The sequence below is a fragment of the Bombina bombina genome, unplaced genomic scaffold (genome assembly GCF_027579735.1).
Source record: "Bombina bombina isolate aBomBom1 unplaced genomic scaffold, aBomBom1.pri scaffold_679, whole genome shotgun sequence".
NCBI lineage: Eukaryota > Metazoa > Chordata > Amphibia > Anura > Bombinatoridae > Bombina > Bombina bombina.
Window position 1 is genome coordinate 190,132 of NW_026511825.1, and position 21,012 is coordinate 211,143.

At 40.6% G+C, this 21,012-nt stretch overlaps 1 protein-coding gene across 1 annotated transcript in view; it reads left to right on the forward strand.

Moving 5' to 3' along the window:
- LOC128643966 (autophagy-related protein 2 homolog A-like) overlaps window positions 1–21,012 on the forward strand; it is a gene marked incomplete at its 3' end in the record, with an annotated part of 148,128 nt that overhangs the window by 107,286 nt on the left and 19,830 nt on the right. The window contains exons 8-9 of the mRNA XM_053696731.1: window positions 238–399; window positions 14,256–14,268. Of these exons, the coding sequence (XP_053552706.1) occupies window positions 238–399; window positions 14,256–14,268 (175 nt within the window). The remainder of the gene's footprint in view (window positions 1–237; window positions 400–14,255; window positions 14,269–21,012) is intronic.

The following is a 21,012-nucleotide window of genomic DNA, read 5'->3' on the forward strand; positions in this document are numbered from 1 at the left end:
ATAATAATAAATAAATAAAAATACAGTTGTCACAGAAGGGCATTTTATAGATTAACAACCTAAAAAATAAAAAATTACCCTAGTAGTACTGTTGCATGCCGTCTCTTGCTGACGGTTGTCTGGTAGCGCTACCTTGACACTAAGTGTAACAATGAGATAACAAACTTGTTGAGAACATTTTTGATTCCACCTTCTGATCATAATAGAAATATAATACGTTTGCTAATGTATTCCCAGAATCAAGCAGTATTAGAGAAAAATTGCTAAAAAGTCGTCCGCTGGACCAGGAGGATTTAAAGCTGATCGAGCAAGATCTGAATCAACAACTGCACTCAGGACCTGGATCCATCTTTGTAAACGATCCCGAACTTGTGCCCTTCCAGGTGTTAGAGAATGGAGGTGAGCACTGACCTTTAAGAACCTTGTATCCTTTAAAGGGATATGAAGCCCAACTTTTTTCTTTCATGATTCAGATAGATCATGCAATTTTAAGCAACTTTCTAATTTACTCCTATTATAAATTTTTCTTCATTCTCTTAGTAATTTTATTTGAAAAAGCAGGAATGTAAGCTAAGGGGCTGGGCCATTTTTGGTTCATCACCATGGGTAGTGCTTGCTAAATGGTGTCTACATTTTGCCACCAATCAGCAAGCGCTACCCAGGTGCTAAACCAAAAATGGGCTGGCTACTAAGCTTACATTCCTGCCTTTTCAAATAAAGATGTCAAGAGAACAAAGACATAATTGATAATAGGAGTAAAAACAAAATTTATGCTTACCTGATAAATTTCTTTCCGGGCATGGAGAGTCCACGACGTCATTCCAATTACTAGTGGGCTATTCAAATCCTGGCCTGCAGGAGAAGGCAAAGAGAACCCCAGCAAAGCTGTTAAGTGTAACTTCCCTTACCCATAATCGCCAGTCATTTAGCCGAAGGAAAATGGAAAAAGAAGAAACACAAGGGTGAAAAAGGTGCCTGAGATTTACTAAAAAAAAAACTGCCGAATTATAATTAAAAAAGAGGGCAAGGTCATGGACTCTCCATCCCCGAAAAAAAAGAAATTTATCAGGTAAGCATAATTTTTGTGTTCTTTCCTATGGCATGGAGAGTCCACAACGTCATTCTAATTACTAGTGGGAACCAATACCCAAGCTAGAGGACATGGAATGAACAGGGTGGGAGAACAAGGCAGGATGACCTAAACAGAAGGCACCAACGCTTGAAGAACCTTTCTCCCAAAAGAAGCCTCAGCCGAGGCAAAAATATCAAATTTGTAGAATTTGGAAAAAGTATGCAAAGAAGACCATGTTGCCGCCTTGCAAATCTGTTCCACAGAAGCTTCATTTTTGAGAGCCCAAGATGAGGAGACAGCCCTAGTGGAATGAGCTGTAATTCTCTCAGGATGCTTCTGAGGGAAATAGTAGTAGAAGTGGCCTTCTGTCCCTTACACTTTCCAGAGAACACAGAAAACAGAGCAGAAGTTTGCCTAAAATCCTTAGTAGCTTGTAAGTAAAATTTTAGAGCATGCACAACATGCAAGTTATGCAAAAGACATCCTTATGAGAAGGAGGATTAGGACAAAAAAAGGAACAACAATTTCCTGATTAATGTTTCGTTTTAACACCACCTTAGGGAGAATCCCCAATTTAGTACGAAGGGACCGCCTTATCTGCATGAAAAATAAGGTACAGGGAATCGCACTGCAGAGCTGAAAGCTCAGAAACTCTGCAAGCGGAAGGAATAGCAAGGAGAAACAAAACCTTCCAAGATAACCATTTTATATCAACAACATGCTTCGGCTCAAACGGAGCCTGCTGCAAAACTTTAAGAACGAGGTTAAGGCTCCAAGGAGAAGCAACAGGTTTAAACACAGGCCTGATTCTGACCAGGGCCTGAACAAAAGCTTGAACATCTGGTAATTCTGCCAGACGTTTGTGCAGAAGGATAGACAGAGCAGAAATCTGACCCTTCAGAGTACTGACTGACAAACCTTTCTCCAGGCCATCCTGAAGAAAAGATAAAATTTGTGGATTCCTCACCTGACTCCAAGAAAAACCCTTAGCTTCATACCAAAAAAGGTATGAATCTAGATTTGGATAGAGGAATGGACCCTGATTTAGAAGGTCCTTCATCAGAGGTAACCTCCAAGGTGGAAGAGATGACATTTTCACCAGATCCTGCGAGGCCAGGCAGGAGCTATAATAATCAGATGCTCCTCTCCTGCTTGATACGAGCAATGACTCGTGGAAGGAGAGCAAATGGAGGAAACAGGTATGCTAGCCTGAAATCCCAAGAAACCGCCAGAGCATCTATCAGGGTGGCCTGAGGATCTCTTGGAAGCTTGGCGTTTTGACGCAACACCATCAGATCCAACTCCGGAAACTCCCACCTGAGGGTCATCCTGGAGAATACTTCCGGATGGAGAGCCCACTCCCGGGAGGAAAAGTCTGTTTGCTCAGAAAATCCGCTTCCCAATTGTCCACTTCTGGAATGTGGATGGCAGATAGGAGACAGTTGTGAGCTTCCGCCCACTGCAGAATGAAAGTAACCTCCTTCAAGGCCAAAGAACTCAGAGTTCCTCCCTGGTGGTTGATGTAAACCACTGAGGTTATGTTGTCTGACTGGAATCTGATAAACCGGACTAAAGAAAATTGAGGCCAAGCTGTCAAGGCATTGAAGATTGCTCTCAACTCCAAGGTGTTTATGGGAAGAGAAGACTTTCTTCCCGAGACCACAGGCCCTGAGCTTTCAGAGGACCCCAAACTGCTTCCCAGCCTGAGAGGCTGGCGTCCGTAGTCACAATCACCCAAGAAGGTCTCAGGAAGGAAGTGCCCCGAGACAGATGTTCCTGTGAAATCCACCATGAGAGAGAGTCTCTTGTTAGGGGTCTAGATTTATCCTCTGCAATAAATCTGAATGGTCTCCGTTCCATTGACGGAGCATGCAAAGCTGCAGCGGTCGCAGATGAAACCGAACAAAAGGAATTATGTCCATGGAAGCCACCATCTGACCAATTACCTCCATGCATTGAGCCACTGATGGTCGAAAAGCAGACTGGAGGTAAAGGCAAGAAGCAAGAAGTTTGGATCTTCTGACGTCCGTCAGGAAAATCTTCATGGACAGAGAATCTATGATTGTCCCTAGGAAACTGACTCTTGTAGTTGGAACTAGAGAACTCTTTTCCAGATTCACCTTCCACCCGTGGGAACGTAGAAAAGACAGCATCTCTGTATGAAATTTTGCTAGTTGAAAAGATGACGCCTGAATCAAGATGTCGTCAAGATAAGGCGCCACAGCAATTCCCTGGGATCTGATCACTGCCAATAGAGCTCCCAGAACCTTTGTGAATATTCTGGAAGCTGTGGCAAGACCAAATAGAAGTGCAATAAACTGGAAATGCTTGTCCATAAAGGCAAACTTTAGAAACGGGTAATGATCCCTGTGAATGGGAAGGTGTAAATACGCGTCCTTCAGGTCTATGGTCATAATGAACTGACCTTCCTGAACCAATGGAAGAATGGAACGAATAGTTTCCATCTTGAAGGACGGAAACCTGAGGAATTTGTTTAGGCACTTTAGATCTAGGATGGGACAAAAAGTTCTCTCTTTTTTGGCAACCACAAATAGATTTGAGTAGAATATTTGACCCTGTTCCTCTAGAGGGACTGGTACAATAACTCCCAGGGAGGATAGGTCCTCTACGCAATTTAAGAAGGCCTCCCTCTTTACCTGGTTTGAGAATAGTCTTGAAGGGCAAGATCTGAATCCTATTTTGTAGCCCTGAGATACTATGTCCACAGCCCACGGATCTGGGACATCGCGTATCCAAGCCTGACGAAAAAAGAAAAGCCTGCCCCCCACCTGATCCAAAATTGGATCGGGGCGAACCCTTCATGCTGATTTAGAGTCAGCAGAGGGTTTCTTGTTTTGCTTTTCCCTATTCCAGGGCTATCTGGATTTCCAGTTGGACCTAGATTGGTCTGGTTTGGAAGAAGAAGAGGAGGACTTCTGTCCCTTGAACTTGCGAAAGGAACGAAAATTAGAAGACTGTCGACCCTTAGGTCTATTCTTCTTGTCCTGAGGTAGAAAAGATCCATTTCCACCCATAATTTCTGAAATGATTTCCGCCAGACCGGGTCCAAACAGAGTTTCACCCTTTATAAGGTAAAGCCAAAAGCTTGGCCTTTGAAGAAACATCAGCCGACCAAGATTGTAACCACAGAGCTCTGCAGGCTAGCACAGTGAAGCTAGACATCTTAGCTCCCAGTCTAATTATCTGCATGTTGGCATCACAGATAAAGTTATTGGCCAGTTTAAGAGCTTTGATCCTATCTTGGATCTCCTCTTCTGTAGTCTCTTAAAAATAAGAGCAGACAGGGCATCACACTAATAAGATGCTGCTCCTGCAACCGTGGCAATGCTCGCTGCAGGTTGCCACTGTAAGCCTTGATGGATATACATCTTTTTTTAAGTTAGCCTCTAGCTTCTTATACATTGGATCCTTGATAGAACAACTATGCTCTATATGAATGGTAGTTCTTTTAGCTAAAGTAGAGATAACTCTTTCTACTTTAGGCACGGTGCGCCTAGAGTCAACAACAGGAAACATTTTTTAAAAAATAGGTGACGGGGAAAAAGGAACACCTGGCTTATCCCATTCCTGAGCTATAATTTCCAAGATCTTCCTAGGAGCAGGAAAACATCATCAGAAGAAGGAGAATCATAAACTCTATCCAGTTTATAAGACGTCTTGGGGTTGGCAGCAACCGAAGGTTCAGAGTCATCAAAAGTAGCTAAAACCTCTTTCAGTAGTAACCTGAGGTGTTCAAACTTAAATCTAAAATTAACATCTTCAGATTCTGAAGGTTTCTCCGCCAAAGTGTCAGTCTGAAATTTCACCCTCAGAAGCTACTGAAGTATTATCCTCATCAGACAATTGAGAAAGGTTGACCAGCGCAGATTTAGAGGGGTCAGAAGCCTTACTGGCGGACAATTCTTTAGATTTCCTCTTAAACTTACCCGAGGAAGGAAAGCTGACAAAGCCGCTGATACTGCAGAAGTAATCTGAGCATCAAAATCTCCAGGTAAATAAACACCCCCAGGTGGTTGAGAAGACACAGAAGGCACAGTATGGGAAAGAACTAAGGCTTGGGATGTTTGATGAGAAAGCAGAGGCATGTCATGCACAGCATTATTCTGAGAGACATTTGGCTCAGAAGGGAGTAATTTGTCTTTAAATTTTAAAGTTTTAGATTAAGGGAAAAAAATTGAATTGGCAGAACAATTTGAGCCTCTAAACATAGTAAGCATCTGTCAACAGACATAGACTGATCTAACTCTGAATCCATAACTACAGAATTCAGCTTCTTAATATCAGAAGAAAATAAAATAATTTTCAAATTTTAGTAGAAATGTATCATTAAATATGCAGAGAGCAATAAAATGAATCCTTCAAAGCGACCTCAGATTGCCTGAGGCTCCTACCAGACAGGGTTGACACCCCACTAGTCAGGGGAAGCGAGACTTTCTTGTAAGGATTTTCTCCTCTTAGAACAAACGATCCGTTGATGAGAAACGTCAAATCTTAAAGCCGACAGAGATACACAATGCGATACACCTCCAACGCATTACAATCTCACTAAGCTCCGCTCCGATATACCGTAAGTGGGGGCGTCACATGAGCGGATTGAAAAATAACTGTGCCATTCAAAAAGCGCGAAAAAGCAAACGTCTCACAGTTTCCTTTACCGTTATGTCCATAAGCCTCTCTGAACTGATCTAAATATGTCTGATCTCAATAAGACCTCTAATATATTGCCCTGCATTCCGCTGACTTAATCAAAATGCTGCATCCTTCTTCTACTGTTTCACAATAAAGGATTTAGAAGTCCCTTCAGCAAAATAAATAAACTTTGTCTCTCACTGAAAACCTTTTAACCCATACAGTGCCATATCAGTCCATAAGATATATCCTTAACTAATAAGGATATCTAAGTCCCAATTTGTGCCATAATCTGTATCCTTAGCTAATAAGGATATCTATGTCCCTAAATGGATCCGTATGAAGATTAACCTCTTAAGTGCTGCTGTCCTTCAGTACCTAGAAGGTAAAGGCACTTACCTTAGATACAGCTGCAGGACAGATGCTGCTACTTAGGTGTGACAGGCACTTCGCTCCCTGTCATGGACCTGTAGGAAAAGAAAGAACAGAGTAACTAACTCTGGCTTTCTACAAAGGGGTAGCAAAATGTTAAAAGTAAAGCAAAGACTACCTTGCCACCTTTTAACTGCTAAAAGCCATTAACTACTCTTACTAAAGAAAATGACGTGGACACAGCTAGACCCCATCCTTGCTTGCAGGGAAAAGTACCCATATAAGGATAAAATATCTTCAGACACCAACTTTGCACATCCTCCATTGACAAAGGCAAAGAGAATGACTGGGGATTATGGGTAATGGAAGTTACACTTAACAGCTTTGCTGGCCAGGAGTTGAGTATCCCACTAGTAATTGGAATGACGTTGTGGATTCTCCATGCCATAGAAAAGAAATAGAAAATTGCTTAAAATTGCATGCTCTGTCTGGATCATGAAAGAAAACATTTGGGTTCAATATCCCTTTTAGTCTACATATGTTTAGATTGCATTTGATTAAGATTTTCATTTTTTTCTGTTATTTTATTGAATTTTAACAGATAATAACAGAAGATCAACACTGAACAGTGAGTGATATTTTAGTCATTTAATAATACAGTATAAACAAAGTGAATGAAAGAAAATTAAAATATAAAAAGAAAAAAACCCCACTAACGGCTAGATTTAGAGTTTTGTCGGTAACGACCCGCGTAGCTAACGCCGGCTTTTTTCTGGCCGCACCTTTAAAATAACTCTGGTATTGAGAGTCCACAGAAAGGCTGCGTTAGGCTCCAAAAAAGGAGCGTAGAGCCAATCAGATTGAGCTCGCATTCTATTGGCTGTTCCGATCAGCCAATAGAATGCGAGCTCAATCTGATTGGCTGATTGGATCAGCCAATCGGATTGAACTTGATTCTGATTGGCTGATTCCATCAGCCAATCAGAATATTCCTACCTTAATTCCGATTGGCTGATAGAATCCTATCAGCCAATCGGAATTCGAGGGACGCCATCTTGGATGACGTCCCTTAAAGGAACCGTCATTCTTCAGTTGGACGTCGCCGGATGAAGATGGGTCCGCAGTGGAGGTCTTCAGGATGGAGCCGGTCCTCATCGGATGAAGATAGAAGATGCCGCTTGGAAGATGATGGTTGCCGGTCCGGATCTACTCTTCTTCCCGGATAGGATGAAGACTTTGGAGCCTCTTCTGGACCTCTTCAGCTGCCGGATGATAGAAGACTTCAGCCGGATGATGGATCGCCAGCCCCCGCTTGGGTTGGATGAAGATTTTGGAGCCAGGACCGATCGGTGAACCTGGTATGGTGAAGACAAGGTAGGATGATCTTCAGGGGCTTAGTGTTAGGTTTATTTAAGGGGGGTTTGGGTTAGATTAGGGGTATGTGGGTGGTGGGTTGTAATGTTGGGGGGGGGGGTATTGTATGTTTTTTTTACAGGCAAAAGAGCTGAATTCTTTGGGGCATGCCCCGCAAAGGGCCCTGTTCAGGGCTGGTAAGGTAAAAGAGCTTTGAATTTTAGTAATTTAGAATAGGGTAGGGCATTTTTTATTTTGGGGGGCTTTGTAATTTTATTAGGGGGCTTAGAGTAGGTGTAATTAGTTTAAAATTGTTGTAATATTTTTCTTATGTTTGTAAATATTTTTTTATTTTTTGTAACTTAGTTCTTTTTTATTTTTTGTACTTTAGTTAGTTTATTTTATTGTAGTTATTTGTAGATATTGTATTTAATTAATGTATTGATAGTGTAGTGTTAGGTTTAATTGTAGGTAATTGTAGATATTTTATTTAATTAATTTAATGATAGTGTAGTGTTAGGTTTAATTGTAACTTAGGTTAGGATTTATTTTGCAGGTAATTTTGTTATTATTTTAACTAGGTAACTATTAAATAGTTCTTAACTATTTAATAGCTATTGTACCTGGTTAAAATAATTACAAAGTTGCCTGTAAAATAAATATTAATCCTAAAATAGCTACAATGTAATTATAATTTATATTGTAGCTATATTAGGGTTTATTTTACAGGTAAGTATTTAGCTTTAAATAGGAATAATTTATTTAATAAGAGTTAATTTCGTTAGATTAAAATTATATTTAACTTAGGGGGGTGTTAGTGTTAGGGTTAGACTTAGGTTTAGGGGTTAATACATTTATTAGAATAGCAGTGAGCTCCGGTCGGCAGATTAGGGGTTAATAATTTAAGTTAGGTGTCGGCGATGTTAGGGAGGGCAGATTAGGGGTTAATACTATTTATTATAGGGTTAGTGAGGCAGATTAGGGGTTAATAACTTTATTATAGTAGCGGTGCGGTCCGCTCGGCAGATTAGGGGTTAATTATTGTAGGTAGTTGGCGGCGACGTTGTGGGGGGCAGATTAGGGGTTAATAAATATAATACAGGGGTCGGCGGTGTTAGGGGCAGCAGATTAGGGGTACATAAGTATAACGTAGGTGGCGGTCGGCAGATTAGGGGTTAAAAAATTTAATCGAGTGGCGTCGATGTGGGGGGACCTCGGTTTAGGGGTACATAGGTAGTTTATGGGTGTTAGTGTACTTTAGAGTGCAGTAGTTAAGAGATTTATGAACCGGCGTTAGCCCAAAAAGCTCTTAACTACTGACTTTTTTCTGCGGCTGGAGTTTTGTCGTTAGATTTCTAACGCTCACTTCAGACACGACTCTAAATACCGGAGTTAGAAAGATCCCATTGAAAAGATAGGATACGCAATTTACGTAAGGGGATCTACGGTATGGAAAAGTCGCGGCTGAAAAGTGAGCGTTAGACCCTTTTTTGAGTGACTCCAAATACCGGAGGTAGCCTAAAACCAGCGTTAGGAGCCTCTAACGCTGGTTTTCACGGCTACCACCAAACTCCAAATCTAGGCCTAAGAAAATAAGCGAATATAAAAGCACAATATACTTACATAGGGCAAAGACTACCTGGGGTAACAGAATGTAAGATGTACTTGTGATAAAGTTCCAAATAATTTCTTAAAGGGACAGTAAACCTTAAAAATAATGTTATATAATTCTGCACATAGTGCAGAATTATATAACATTATTTAAGTGCTATAGTTCTAAACGCCTTTTTTAATATGTAAAAATTATGGCGCTTTTACAGACCCGCGAGCTGCACTTAGTGCTATGGCGCGGTCGGGCCGGGCTGTGACTATACAGCTGGCCCGATGCGCTGACTAAATATTACAGACCCGCTCAGCAGAGAGCGGGTCTGTAAAAGCGCCATAATTTTTACATATTAAAAGGGAAAAAAAGCGTTTAGAACTATAGCACTTAAATAATGTTATATAATTCTGCACTATGTGCAGAATTATATAACATTATTTTTAAGGTTTACTGTCCCTTTAAATTTCACTGATATTTAAGCAGAACAAAGGAACCTAAACCATAGTAGAGCATAAGGCTATATATACATAAAAGGAGAAAGAAAGAAATAAAGAAAAAAACCTGATAATGCAGAGCTATGCCAGGAGAGACTGCTCCCTATCCAACACTTCTCAACACCGGAAGGTGTCATTCCAAAAAAATTCCACATTCAAGAAGAAATCTAGTTTATTGTTTTTATGTAATAGGGCTTAACAAGTTGGGGTGTGGAAGTTTGGGCAACCAAGATCGCAGACAGATTGGTTCTTAATCTCCTATTAACAGGCTACTACCTGGAATTTAAGTAGAAGCCTATATTACCTCACTTGGTGAAATCTCAAATCCCAAAGGCACCGACAATATTCCAGTATGTAGGCAAGCGTCTGAGCGAACAGGTTATTTAAAGGGACAGTCTAGTCAAAATTAAACTTTCATAATTCAGATAGGGCATGGAATTTTAAACAACTTTCCAATTGACTTTTATCATTAAATTTGCTTTGTTCCCTTGGTGGTATTTTTTAAAAGCTAAACCTAGGTAGGCTCAAACTGATTTCTACACTGTTGAAAACCGCCTCATAGCTCAGAGCATTTTGAAAGTTTTTCACAGTTAGACACTGCTAGTTCATGTGTGTCACATAGATAATATAGTGCTCACTCCCGTGGAGTTATTTAGGATTCTGCACTGATTGGCTAAACTGCATGTCTGTTAAAAGTACTGAGATAAGGGGTCAGTCTGCAGAGGCTTAGATACAAGGTAATCCCAGAGGTAAAACATATATTAATATAACCGTATTGGTTATGCAAAACTGGGGAATGGGTAATAAAGGGATTATCTATCTTTTTAAACAATACAAAATTCTGGTGTAGACTGTCCCTTTAAGAGATTCCTGCGCATCTTCACAATCAGGGATTTTATTCTACTCTGTTCCTCATAAAGACAAAAAGATGCTTCTTGAAGACCAGTTTTAGAACTTTGCATATTGAATTTCTATTTCCTATAATTCAAACCTTTATGATGGAAATAGTACTTTCAGTAATACACCTGATGCCTCTAGGAGCATTTCTTCAATCCATGGATCTCAAGGGTACTTCTATATACCCGTATCAGACAATATGCACAGAGAGGTTTTGCTTCAGTTCCTACAAAATCATGGGTGGCTGATGAACGTCCAGAAGAGTCATTTGATTCCATCTCAAAAGCTTGTGTTTTGGGGAACACTGTATGATACTCTCATAGGTCTGGTATCTCTCCCTCAGATACAACTTCAGTTTTTTTTAATAGAAAGTATTTCAGGGTATTGATAGCCCTGTCAATGGATGAGATTTCTGGGACATATGGCGTCTATAATCCATGGGGTGAAGTGGGCAAGATGGCGGGTGCGTCTTCTTCAATGCCATTTTCTATGGAGTTTCAAGAAAAAAGTCTCTCTCAACAAATTCCTTTTGCAGAAAAACTTAGAAGATCTCTACATTGGTGGGTTCAAGTTCAGCATCTGTTTAGGGGTCTTCCGTTGATAGAACAAGAATGAATCCTCCTTCAGATGGATGCCAGCCAGTCTGGTGGGGTACCATCCGCAATGGGTCCTATGTTCAAGGAATTTGGGGAAGAAAGACCAAGGGTTTGCAGTCATATTTATTGGAAATAAGAGTGGTCTAATAGGCATGCCCTATACTTTCAAGAGAATACGATTTTAAACAACATTCCAATTTACTTCTATTATCTAATTTGCTTCCTTCTCTTAGTATCTTTTGTTGAAGAAACAGTATTGCACATGGGTGAGCCAATAACATGAGGCATCCATGTGCAGTCACCAATCAGCAGCTCCTTAGCCTATCTAGATATGCTTTTCAACAAAGGAGAACCATTGAACAAAACAATTTAGATAATAGAAATAAATAGCAAAGTTGTTTACAACTGCATGCTTTCTCTGAATTACAAAAGAAAAAAAGTTTTTTTTTTTTTTTTTTTTGTCCCTTTAATAGACTATTTCCACTAACTTGCTATGGCTTCCTTGGTTATGAATCATCTACTGCTTCGTGTGTTTTTAAAGCTACAAAGATTTGTTTTGCTCCCAAAAATGGCAAGCATAAAGTCCCAGTACAAAGGGGCACTGAGGATCTGGTAAGACTAGGCAAGCCAACAATGGTGCACAGGTCCAGGTTCCCCTTCTGGGAGCCTGACTTGACCTGCACTGGGACATCTGGGTAGCAGTGATTTCAGAAAATTGGTGTCTTAACACCATTTCAGTCAGATATCATCTGGAATTCAGAACTATGCATCACATTGTTACTTCAACCTTAAAAATGTCACAATCTACAAGCAATTTGTGAAGAGGAGCCGTATAGGAGGGTACCTGGCTTCCTACCTAAGATGGGCTCTGATTTTTTTGCATTTTTAAGGACATTGTTTTGTCATCTTTTTGTAGTGAACAAAAGGATAATGCATGGTAGACCTCTCTACAGGCTGGAATTAATCTGTCTACATATCTATGTCAAGAGGCACAGGGCCTCAGGGATTAAAGGGAAAGTCTAGTCCAAATTATGATTCAGATAGGACATGTAATTTTAAGCAACTTTCCAATTTACTATTATCATCAAATTTGCTTTGTTCTCTTGGTATTCTTAGTTGAAAGCTAAACCTAACTAGGCCCATATGCTAATTTCTAAACCCTTGAAGGACACCTCTTATCAGAATGCATTTGACAGTTTTCACAGCTAGAGGGTGCTAGTTCATGCGTGCCTTATAGATAACATTGTGCTCACACCCGTGGAGTTATTTATGAGTCAGCACTGATTGGCTAAAATGCAAGTTTGTCAAAAGAACTGAAATAAGGGGGCAGTCTACAAAGGCTTAGATACAAGGTAATCACAGAGGTAAAAAGTATATTAATATAAGTGTTGGTTATGAAAAACTGGGGAATAAAGGGATTATTCATCTTTAAACAAGAAAAAATTCTGGAGTAGACTGTCCCTTTAAGTCATATGTTCACCATTTCTCATGAGCCTTGTAAGAATCTTGCACTAGCCAAATACAATACTTCCAACTGGATAGTTAAACCAATTTACAGGGCTTATGAACAAATCAGGACTTTAGCACAATATGCAAAGGCAGTGGCACCATCTTGCGCCGTCTAATGCTACTCCTGCAGAGATTTGCCAAGCTGCAGTTGTAAGATGCCTCACTCTATTGCTTGAGTGTTAGACAATCTTCAGCTAATATGGGTCACAATATTCTGTCTTCTGTAATCTCAATACATTTTTGTACTTTTTGAAGGATCATTTTTTTCCCTTGTTTATTTTTATTTATCCCACCCAATGTTTAAGTACCGCCTTGTATGAGTATTAGCAAAGCAAAGACAACCTATCTAGAAATGAATGGCACAAATACAAAAATGTCTATGCCTTGGCTCATATCCCTGGATAGTTCCCTAGAAGTTCTCTCTCTGCCCTGTAGAATATGATTTTTAACAGGTAATTGGGGGAGTGGTCAGTCCTATTCAGTCCATTGGGGGGAGGGGTTTGTTCCTGGTTAGTATTATTTAGGGATATTTTGGGGAAAATGTATATTCTTTTTTCTTTTAAGAGCTAAGGAGCTTATTTTTAAAATAGTAATGCGATATAATGGAAATAATCAATTTTTCCCTTTTGGAAGCACCTATCACCTCGTGTTTGTAAATACCTAATAGATTTCACAAACAACTTAGTTTAATAAAGTCAAAAAGAAATCATTTTTTAAAACAGCCTGTCTCTGAAATAACTGATTTGCTGTAATTTAATGGAATTCTTTAGTTATAAGCCATGTTTTTCCAACATAAAGCCTTCAACAGTGTGTTATCCCTAATCTCAAGACTGCATACTGTGTGCATCTTAACTAGAGATGTCTTTAAAGGAACAATAAAGTCAAAATGCAACTTTTATGACTCAGAGCATGTAAATGTAAAAAACTTTCCAATTTACTTCTATTATCCAATTTGATTTGTTCTCTTGGTATCCTCTGTTGAAAAGCATAACTAGGTAGGGACTGTAGCAGCAGAACACTCCTGTGAGCTAGCTTTTGATTGGTGACTTCACATATATGCTTCTTGTCATTAGCTCACCCAATGTGTTCAGCCAATCAGCAAGAGCTATTCAGGTGCTGAACCAAAAATGGGCTGGCACCAAAGCTTACATTCCTCCTTTTTTCAAATTAAGATACCAAGAGAATGAAGAATTGATAATAGGAGTAAATTAGAAAGTTGCTTAAAATTGCTGCTCTATCTGAATCATGAAAGAAAGAAATTGGCTTTCATATCCCTGGCACAGCAAAAGCTAAAACAAAAATATCTAGTGAAGACAGTTATTTCTTTCCAATGGCATGAAGAGTCCACAATTTCATTCCAATTACTATTGGGATATTCACCTCCTGGCCAGCATGAGGAGGCAAAGAGCACCCCAGCAGAGCTGTTAAGTGTCACTTCCCTTACCCATAATCTCCAGTCATTTTTTGCCTTCATCACGGGAGGATGTGTGAAGATGGTGTCTGAAGATATTTAATCCTTTGATGGGTACTTTTCCCTTCAAGCAAGGATTGGGGTCAAGCTGTGTCCATGTGAATCTCTTTCTTAAGAGTATTGGTGGCTTTTAGCAGTTAGGAGGTGGCGAGGTGGTCTTCGCTTAACTTCTAACATTAATGCTACCCCTCCATTGAAAACCAGGGTAGGTTTTCTCTGTTTTTTTCTTTGTCTACAGGTCCCTGTCAAAGGTGGGTGTCTGTCACACCTAAGAAGCTGTTCCTGCCCTTCATCCGGATCCACAGTTAAGTGCTATTGCCTTCTTGGTTTGAAGGAAAGCACTCCAGGGTTAAAAACAAGAAGATTAACCTCAGTGGATTGGAATTGAGACATTAGAATCCCTTTATACAGGGATAATATATGAGGGCAGCACTGCAGTCAGGTTGTTCCTCCTGAGCAGCTTTGTTCTTCATGCTTAAATAATGTCTAAAAATATAGAGCCCCTTTCAGAACCATCTGTCTCTGAGGATAATATTGTCCGTGCCATGCCTCAGCTTTCTCCTCAAACATCCTAAGCTTAAGCAGTTTCACATGCAGTGCCCTGCGGTTCCTCTCAACATCCTTCTGGGGGTGTTTATTTAGTAGGAGATTTTGCTGCACAGATACCGTCTGCTGTCACTGCAGCCTTATCAGCCTTCCCATTTGCTAGTAAGAGAGAGAGGAAATCTAAGAATGTATCTCTAAGCAAGAGTTCGGACTCGGCTAAGGCTGCGTTAGTCAGTCTCTCTGATGAAGAGCATACCTCAGAGGCTTCTGCAGGTGAGATCTCTGACTGTGGTTGCTAGAACAGCAGATTCAGAAGAAGTTAACTTTAGGTTTAAGCTGCAACACCTCTGGGTTGCTTTTAAAGGAGGTTCTTGCTACATTGGAAGACTCTGATTCTTCTGTGACAGAGACTCTAAAGAAGTCTAATAAGCTTAACATTTGATGTCAAACCTTCAACAGTAGAGGTCTTCCCTGTTCCAGATCATATGTTGGACATTATAGCTCAGGAAGGAGAGAAGCCGGGGATTCCATTTTCCCCGTCCCCTGTTTTCAAGAAGATGTTTCCTGTTGCTTATTCTGTTAGGGAATTGTGGAGCTCTGTACCTAAAGTTTATCCACCTTAGCCAAAAGAACTACTATCCCTCTCGAGGATAGTGCTTCTTTCAAGGACCCTATGGATAAAAAGCTGGAAGCCTATTTACGAAAGATGTACATACATCATGGTTTACAATGGCAACCAATGGAAAGCATTGTCACGGTTGCAGGTGCGGCATCTTATTGGTGTGACTCCTTGTCTGATCTAATACAGAGGAGACTACTATAGAGGAGATCCAGGATAGGATCAAGGCTCTAAAGCTGGCTAATTCCTTTATCTGTGATACCAGCATGCAAGTGGTTGGGCTGGGAGCCAAAATTTCTAGCTTTGCGGTTTTAGCCCGCAGAGCGCTGTGGCTAAAATTCTGGTCAGCAGATGTCGCATACAAATCCAAACTTTTGTCTTTACCATTTAAGGGCAAGACTTTTTATTTGGACCTGGTCTAGCCGAAATAAATTATTTCAGAAATTACTGGGGGAAAGGGCTCTTTCCTTCCTCAAGACAAGAAGGGTAGACCTAAGGGTAGACAGAATTCTATTTTTCGTTCCCTTTGTAACTTCAAGGGACAAAAGTCTTCCTCCTCCAAGCTGGAGCAATCCAGGTCTTCATGGAGATCCGGTCAAACTTGAAATAAAGGGAAACAATCTAAGAAACCTTCCTCTGAAACTAAGTCAGCATGAAGGGGTCACCCTCAATCCAATAATGGATCAGGTAGGGGGCAGGCTTTCCTTCTTTCAACAGGCTTAGATTCGCAATGTCCCAGATCCTTGGGCGGTGAAAGTAGTATCCCAGGGGCATACAGGGTAGGATTCAAGTCTTGCCCCCCCAGGGGCAGATTCATCCTGTCAAGGTTATCTGCAAACCGGGTGAAATGAGAGGCCTTCTTAAACTGCGTAAACGACCTATCTTCTCTGAGAGTGATTGTTCAAGTTCCTGTGTTGGAATAGGGTCTAGGTTTCTATTCAAACCTTTTTGTGGTTCCAAAGAAAGAGGGAACTTTCCGACCCATATTAGATCTCAAGTGTCTCATCAAGTTTCTCAAGGTTCCGTCCTTCAAAATAGAGACTATTCGTTCCATTCTACCCTTGGTTCAGGAGGGTCAGTTCATGTCTACCATAGACCTGAAGGACGTGTATCTTCATGCTCCTATTCACAGGGAACATAATTCCTTCGGTTTGCCTTTCTAGACAAACACTTCCAATTTGTTGCTCTTCTCTTTGGCCTTGCTACGGCCCCTCAATTTTTTACAAAGGTGCTAGGGGCCCGTTGGCAGTGGTCAGATCTCAGTGAATAGCAGTGGCGCCATACCTTGACGACATCTTGGTTCAGGCGCCATCTTTTCAGTTAGCAAAATCTCATACAGAGAAGTTGTTGCCTATTATTCGTTCCCCGGGTGGAAAGTGGATCTGGAGAAGAGTTCCCTGTTACCATCCACCAGGGTGTGTTTCTTAGGAACAGTTATAGATTCTGTATCCATGAATATTTTTGTGACGGAGGTCATAAAATCCAAACTTCTTGCCTATCACTTCAGTCCTCTGCCCGTCCAACAGTGGCTCAGTGTATGGAAGTAATTGGTCTGATGGTTGCTTCCATGGACATCATTCCTTTTGCTCGGTTCCATCTGAGATCCCTAAAACTATGCATGCACAGTCAATGGAACGGAGACCACTCAGATCTCTTGTAGAGGATAGCTCTGGATCCCCTAACAAGAGATTCTCTTTCTTGGTGGATTTCGCAGGATCTTCTGTCTCCGGGTACATGCTTCCTGAGACCATCCTGGGTGATCTTCAATGCCTTAACAGCCTGGCCTCAACTAGCTTTGGTCCGGTTTATCAGATTCCAATAGGACAACTTCACCTCAGTGGTATAAATCAGCCACCAGGGAGGAACTCAGAGTTCATAAGCTATGAAGGAGGTGACCCGCATTCTCCAGTCGGCAGAATCTCACGATTGTCTCCTATCTGCCATCCACATTCCAGGGGTGGACAACTCAGAAGCGGATTTATGAGCAGGAAAACTTTTCATCCCGGGGAGTGGGCTCTCCACCCGGAGGTATTCTCAATGATAACCCTCAGGTTCCAGAGTTGGATCTGATGGCGTTGTGCCGAAACGCCAAGCTTCCAAAGTACGGTTCAAGATCAAGAGATCCTCAAGCTGCTCTGATAGATGCTCTGGCGTTGCCTTGGAACTTCAGTCTGGCATACCTGTTTCCTCCATTTGCTCTCCTTCCTCGAGTCATTGCTCGTCTCAAACAGGAGAGGGCGTCCGGGATTCTAATAGCTCCTGCCTGGCTTCGCAGGATCTGGTTTGCGGATCTTGTGAAGATGTCATCTCTTCCCCCTTGGAGGTTGCCTTTGAGGAAGGACCTTCTACTTCAGGGTCTCTTCCTCCACTCAAATCTAGATTCTCTGGAGCTGGCTGCTTGGAGATTGAATGGCTAGTATTAGCTAGGGGAGGTTTTTCTGAGAAGGTAATTGATACTATGCTTAAGGCTCGTAAACCTGTTACTCGCAAGATTTACCATAAGGTATGGTATAAATACCTTTATTGGTGTGAATCAAAGGGTTTCTCTTGGAGCAGGTTTAGGGCACCCCAAATTTTGTCCTTCAGGATGGCCTGGAAAAAGGTTCATCAGTCAGCACTCTGAAGGGTCAGATTTCTTCTTTTTCTTTTGCACAAACGTCTGGCAGATCTCCCAGATATTCAAGCTTTTGTGCAGGCCTTGGTCAGAATCAGGCCTGTGTTTAGACCTGTTGCTCCCCCTTGGAGCCTTAATCTTGTTCTTAAAGTTTTGCAGCAGGCTCCGTTTGAGCCTATGCATACAGTTGATATTATTTGTTGTCTTGATAAGTTTTGTTTCTCCTAGCTATTTCTTCTGCTCACAAAGTTTTCTGCGCTTTCGGCTCTGCAGTGTTATTCACCTTACCTTATTTTTCATGTGGATAAGGTGGTCCTTCGTACTAAGTTGGGATTTCTTCCCAAGGTGGTATTGGATCGCAATATCAATCATGAAATTGTTGTTCCTTCTTTTTGTCCTAATCCTTCTTCTCAGTCGTGTTAATTTTGTCGACTAAAACTAAACTAAAATGACAATAAAACTAAAGAAATTCTGATGACTGAAATACGACTAAAACTAAATCAAAATTTGCTGTCAAAATGAACACTTCATGCAAGGTGTTATAATCAATCCATTTCTAATTACTGCTCTTTTGTAAAATAAAAATATCAAAGCTATCTTCTTGTTTATTTACAAAACTTGGTTCTATTTAGTTTTAAGATAAATAAATAATAAATACATATTATATACCACAACAGTTAAATCTGTATTGCATGTTCAATCCTCAATACAATTGATAAAAACAGGTTAATAAGCCTTTACTCCATGAGTATATAATAAGTTTGGAAGTTCTAGAGCAGTGTTAATTTTGTTGCCGAAAATGTTTAGAATCTGTGAGCAATCAATTGATTCTTCCTATAGAAATAAGCATAACCCACGAGTATGGGTTTAAGTTATGCTCTGCCTGTGCTAGCTGCACAAACTTTTTATTGTGTTGAGTTACTTGATACTTGTTTTAATTATTAACAGAGAACTGTTAAAGTTTTTATATTGGGTAATATGTGCAATGGCGTTACAGCCAATACATTCTACAGTTTGTTTTTTTATATTTTAAAGTTGCACTTCTATTTGTTTATGAAAGTTGGTTTTATTTAATTTTAAGTTTAATAAAGCAGTTATATATCACAACGTCTAATTCTGTATCTGTATTGCATGTTTAAACCTTAATACCATAAATAATAACAGGTGTTATGTTTACTCTTAGTATATAATGAGTTTGGAAATTATAGAGTAATGCTTAAATAATGCATTACACTTAAACTAAAATCTACTGGATATTTAGTCGACTAAAATCTACTGGAGATTTAGTCGACCAAAACTAGACTAAAACTAAAACAATTCATACAACTAAAATACGACTAAAACTAAAATGGCATTTTAGTAAAAAAACTAAGACTAAATCGAAATTTGCCGTCAAAATTAACATTGCTTCTCAGAAGGAACGCCTATTGCATAACCTGGATGTTGTGCATGCTTTAAAATTTTCCCTTCAAGCAACTAAGGATTTTCGGCAATCATCTGCCCTGTTTGTTTTCTCTGGTAAGCGTAAGGGTCAAAAGCCCACTTCTTCTACTCTTTCCTTCCATAAGGCAGGGAGAATCCACAACTTCATTCCCTACTGTTGGGAAATACAACACCTGGCCACCAGGAGGAGGCAAAGACACCCAGCCAAAGGCTTAAATATCCCTCCCACTTGCCGTATCCCCCTGTCATTCTTTGCCTTTCGTCACTATAGGATGTGGCAGAGAAGTGTCAGAAGATCTGGATAGTCCTGTAATGGGTTCCCTTCAAAGAAAGGACTGGAGTTTTAAGTAGTCATATCAACCTCTCACTGAGAGAATTGATGAAAGTTAAAGTCTGGAGATGCAGGGAAAGTATTTCTGCGAAACCATCCAGACTGCCGACTAACAGCTCCTGGGCAATCAGTATTGACGAGTTTCACTGCTTGCTGTTACACACTTAAGTCCATGTCAGAGGCGTTGCTGCAAGACTTGAGAAGCTGTGCCTGTTCCACAGCATGGATCCTGGAGGTAAGATCGTTTTAAATATACATTGCCATACAGGGACACAGTGTGGCTCCTTTATGCCTTGATAGGATTATGGGTTAATATCTCCTTCAGGGAGATTATTTGAACAGCAAGGGGTTATTTATAACTGCTTTTATGTGAGATTTTTTTGGGCTCATAGACTGTGTGTGTGCTTTTGGCTTGGAACAAACAGGTTTCACTTTCGTTTTGGTGTGTTGCGCAAGTCCTGTCCTATGCACTACGTAACTGTGTGCAGTCTTTTTTTTCATTTTTCCTATGATCTTGCTGCAAACATCGCTCCTAGGAGAGCTTTTCCTCTGTTAGCTGTCTGGGTCTAGGAGGTGGTAAGTGCCCCAGCCATTGGGATTATAAAGGTGCCTTTTTTTAATAAAGTGTTTACTTTTTGTCTGTCCTTCTGTGAATATATCCTAGCTATGGAGGACTCTGATATTATATTAGAAGGTTCCGCTCCTTCTGTACTGATTTAATAATTCCTGTTTATATTGTGAGGAGGCCGTGGTTTGCCCGCCTGCTCAATTTTGTTCCATTTGCCTAAGCACTATTCTAAAGTCTAAGATGGGAGACAAGCCTACTAATACTCATAGCGCTATTAGCCCCTCAGAGCCGTCTACCTCTAAGGAATCTGGATCCCGAGAGATTGCTATCCTTTCTACCCTACCCGCTCCACATGCAGTTCCCCGCAGCACAACTAATCCTCCATCTGAAGGGTTGCTTTTTTCCTGCTGACTTTACCGCGCAGTTACAATGGCGGTGTCTGCGGTCATGAGTTCCCTACCTCGCTCTAACAAACGCAAGAGAAAGATTAAACATAGTTCTCCTGACTTAGAGTTTTCTAAATATTTGTCGGATCTAGCTATTATGTCCCAGCTATCCGAGGATGAGTTAACCTCTGTAGCTTCAGAGGGTGAACTTTCTGAGTCAGAGTCTTCGGTTTCTAAACCTCCTTCAGTGGAGAAACCCTCCTTTAGATTTAAAATTGAGCATCTGCGTTTTTTATTAAAGGAGGTTCTGTCTACACTAGAGGTTCCAGAGGCTACTCTCCTTGAGGAACATAAGATCCCTAAATTAGAAAGGGTTTATTAAGACAGGAAGGTGCCTTTGACTTTTCCTGTGCCAGTTAAGATGGCAAACATTATTAGTAACGAATGGGAAAGAATAGGAACTTCTTTTTCCCTCTCGTCTACTTTTA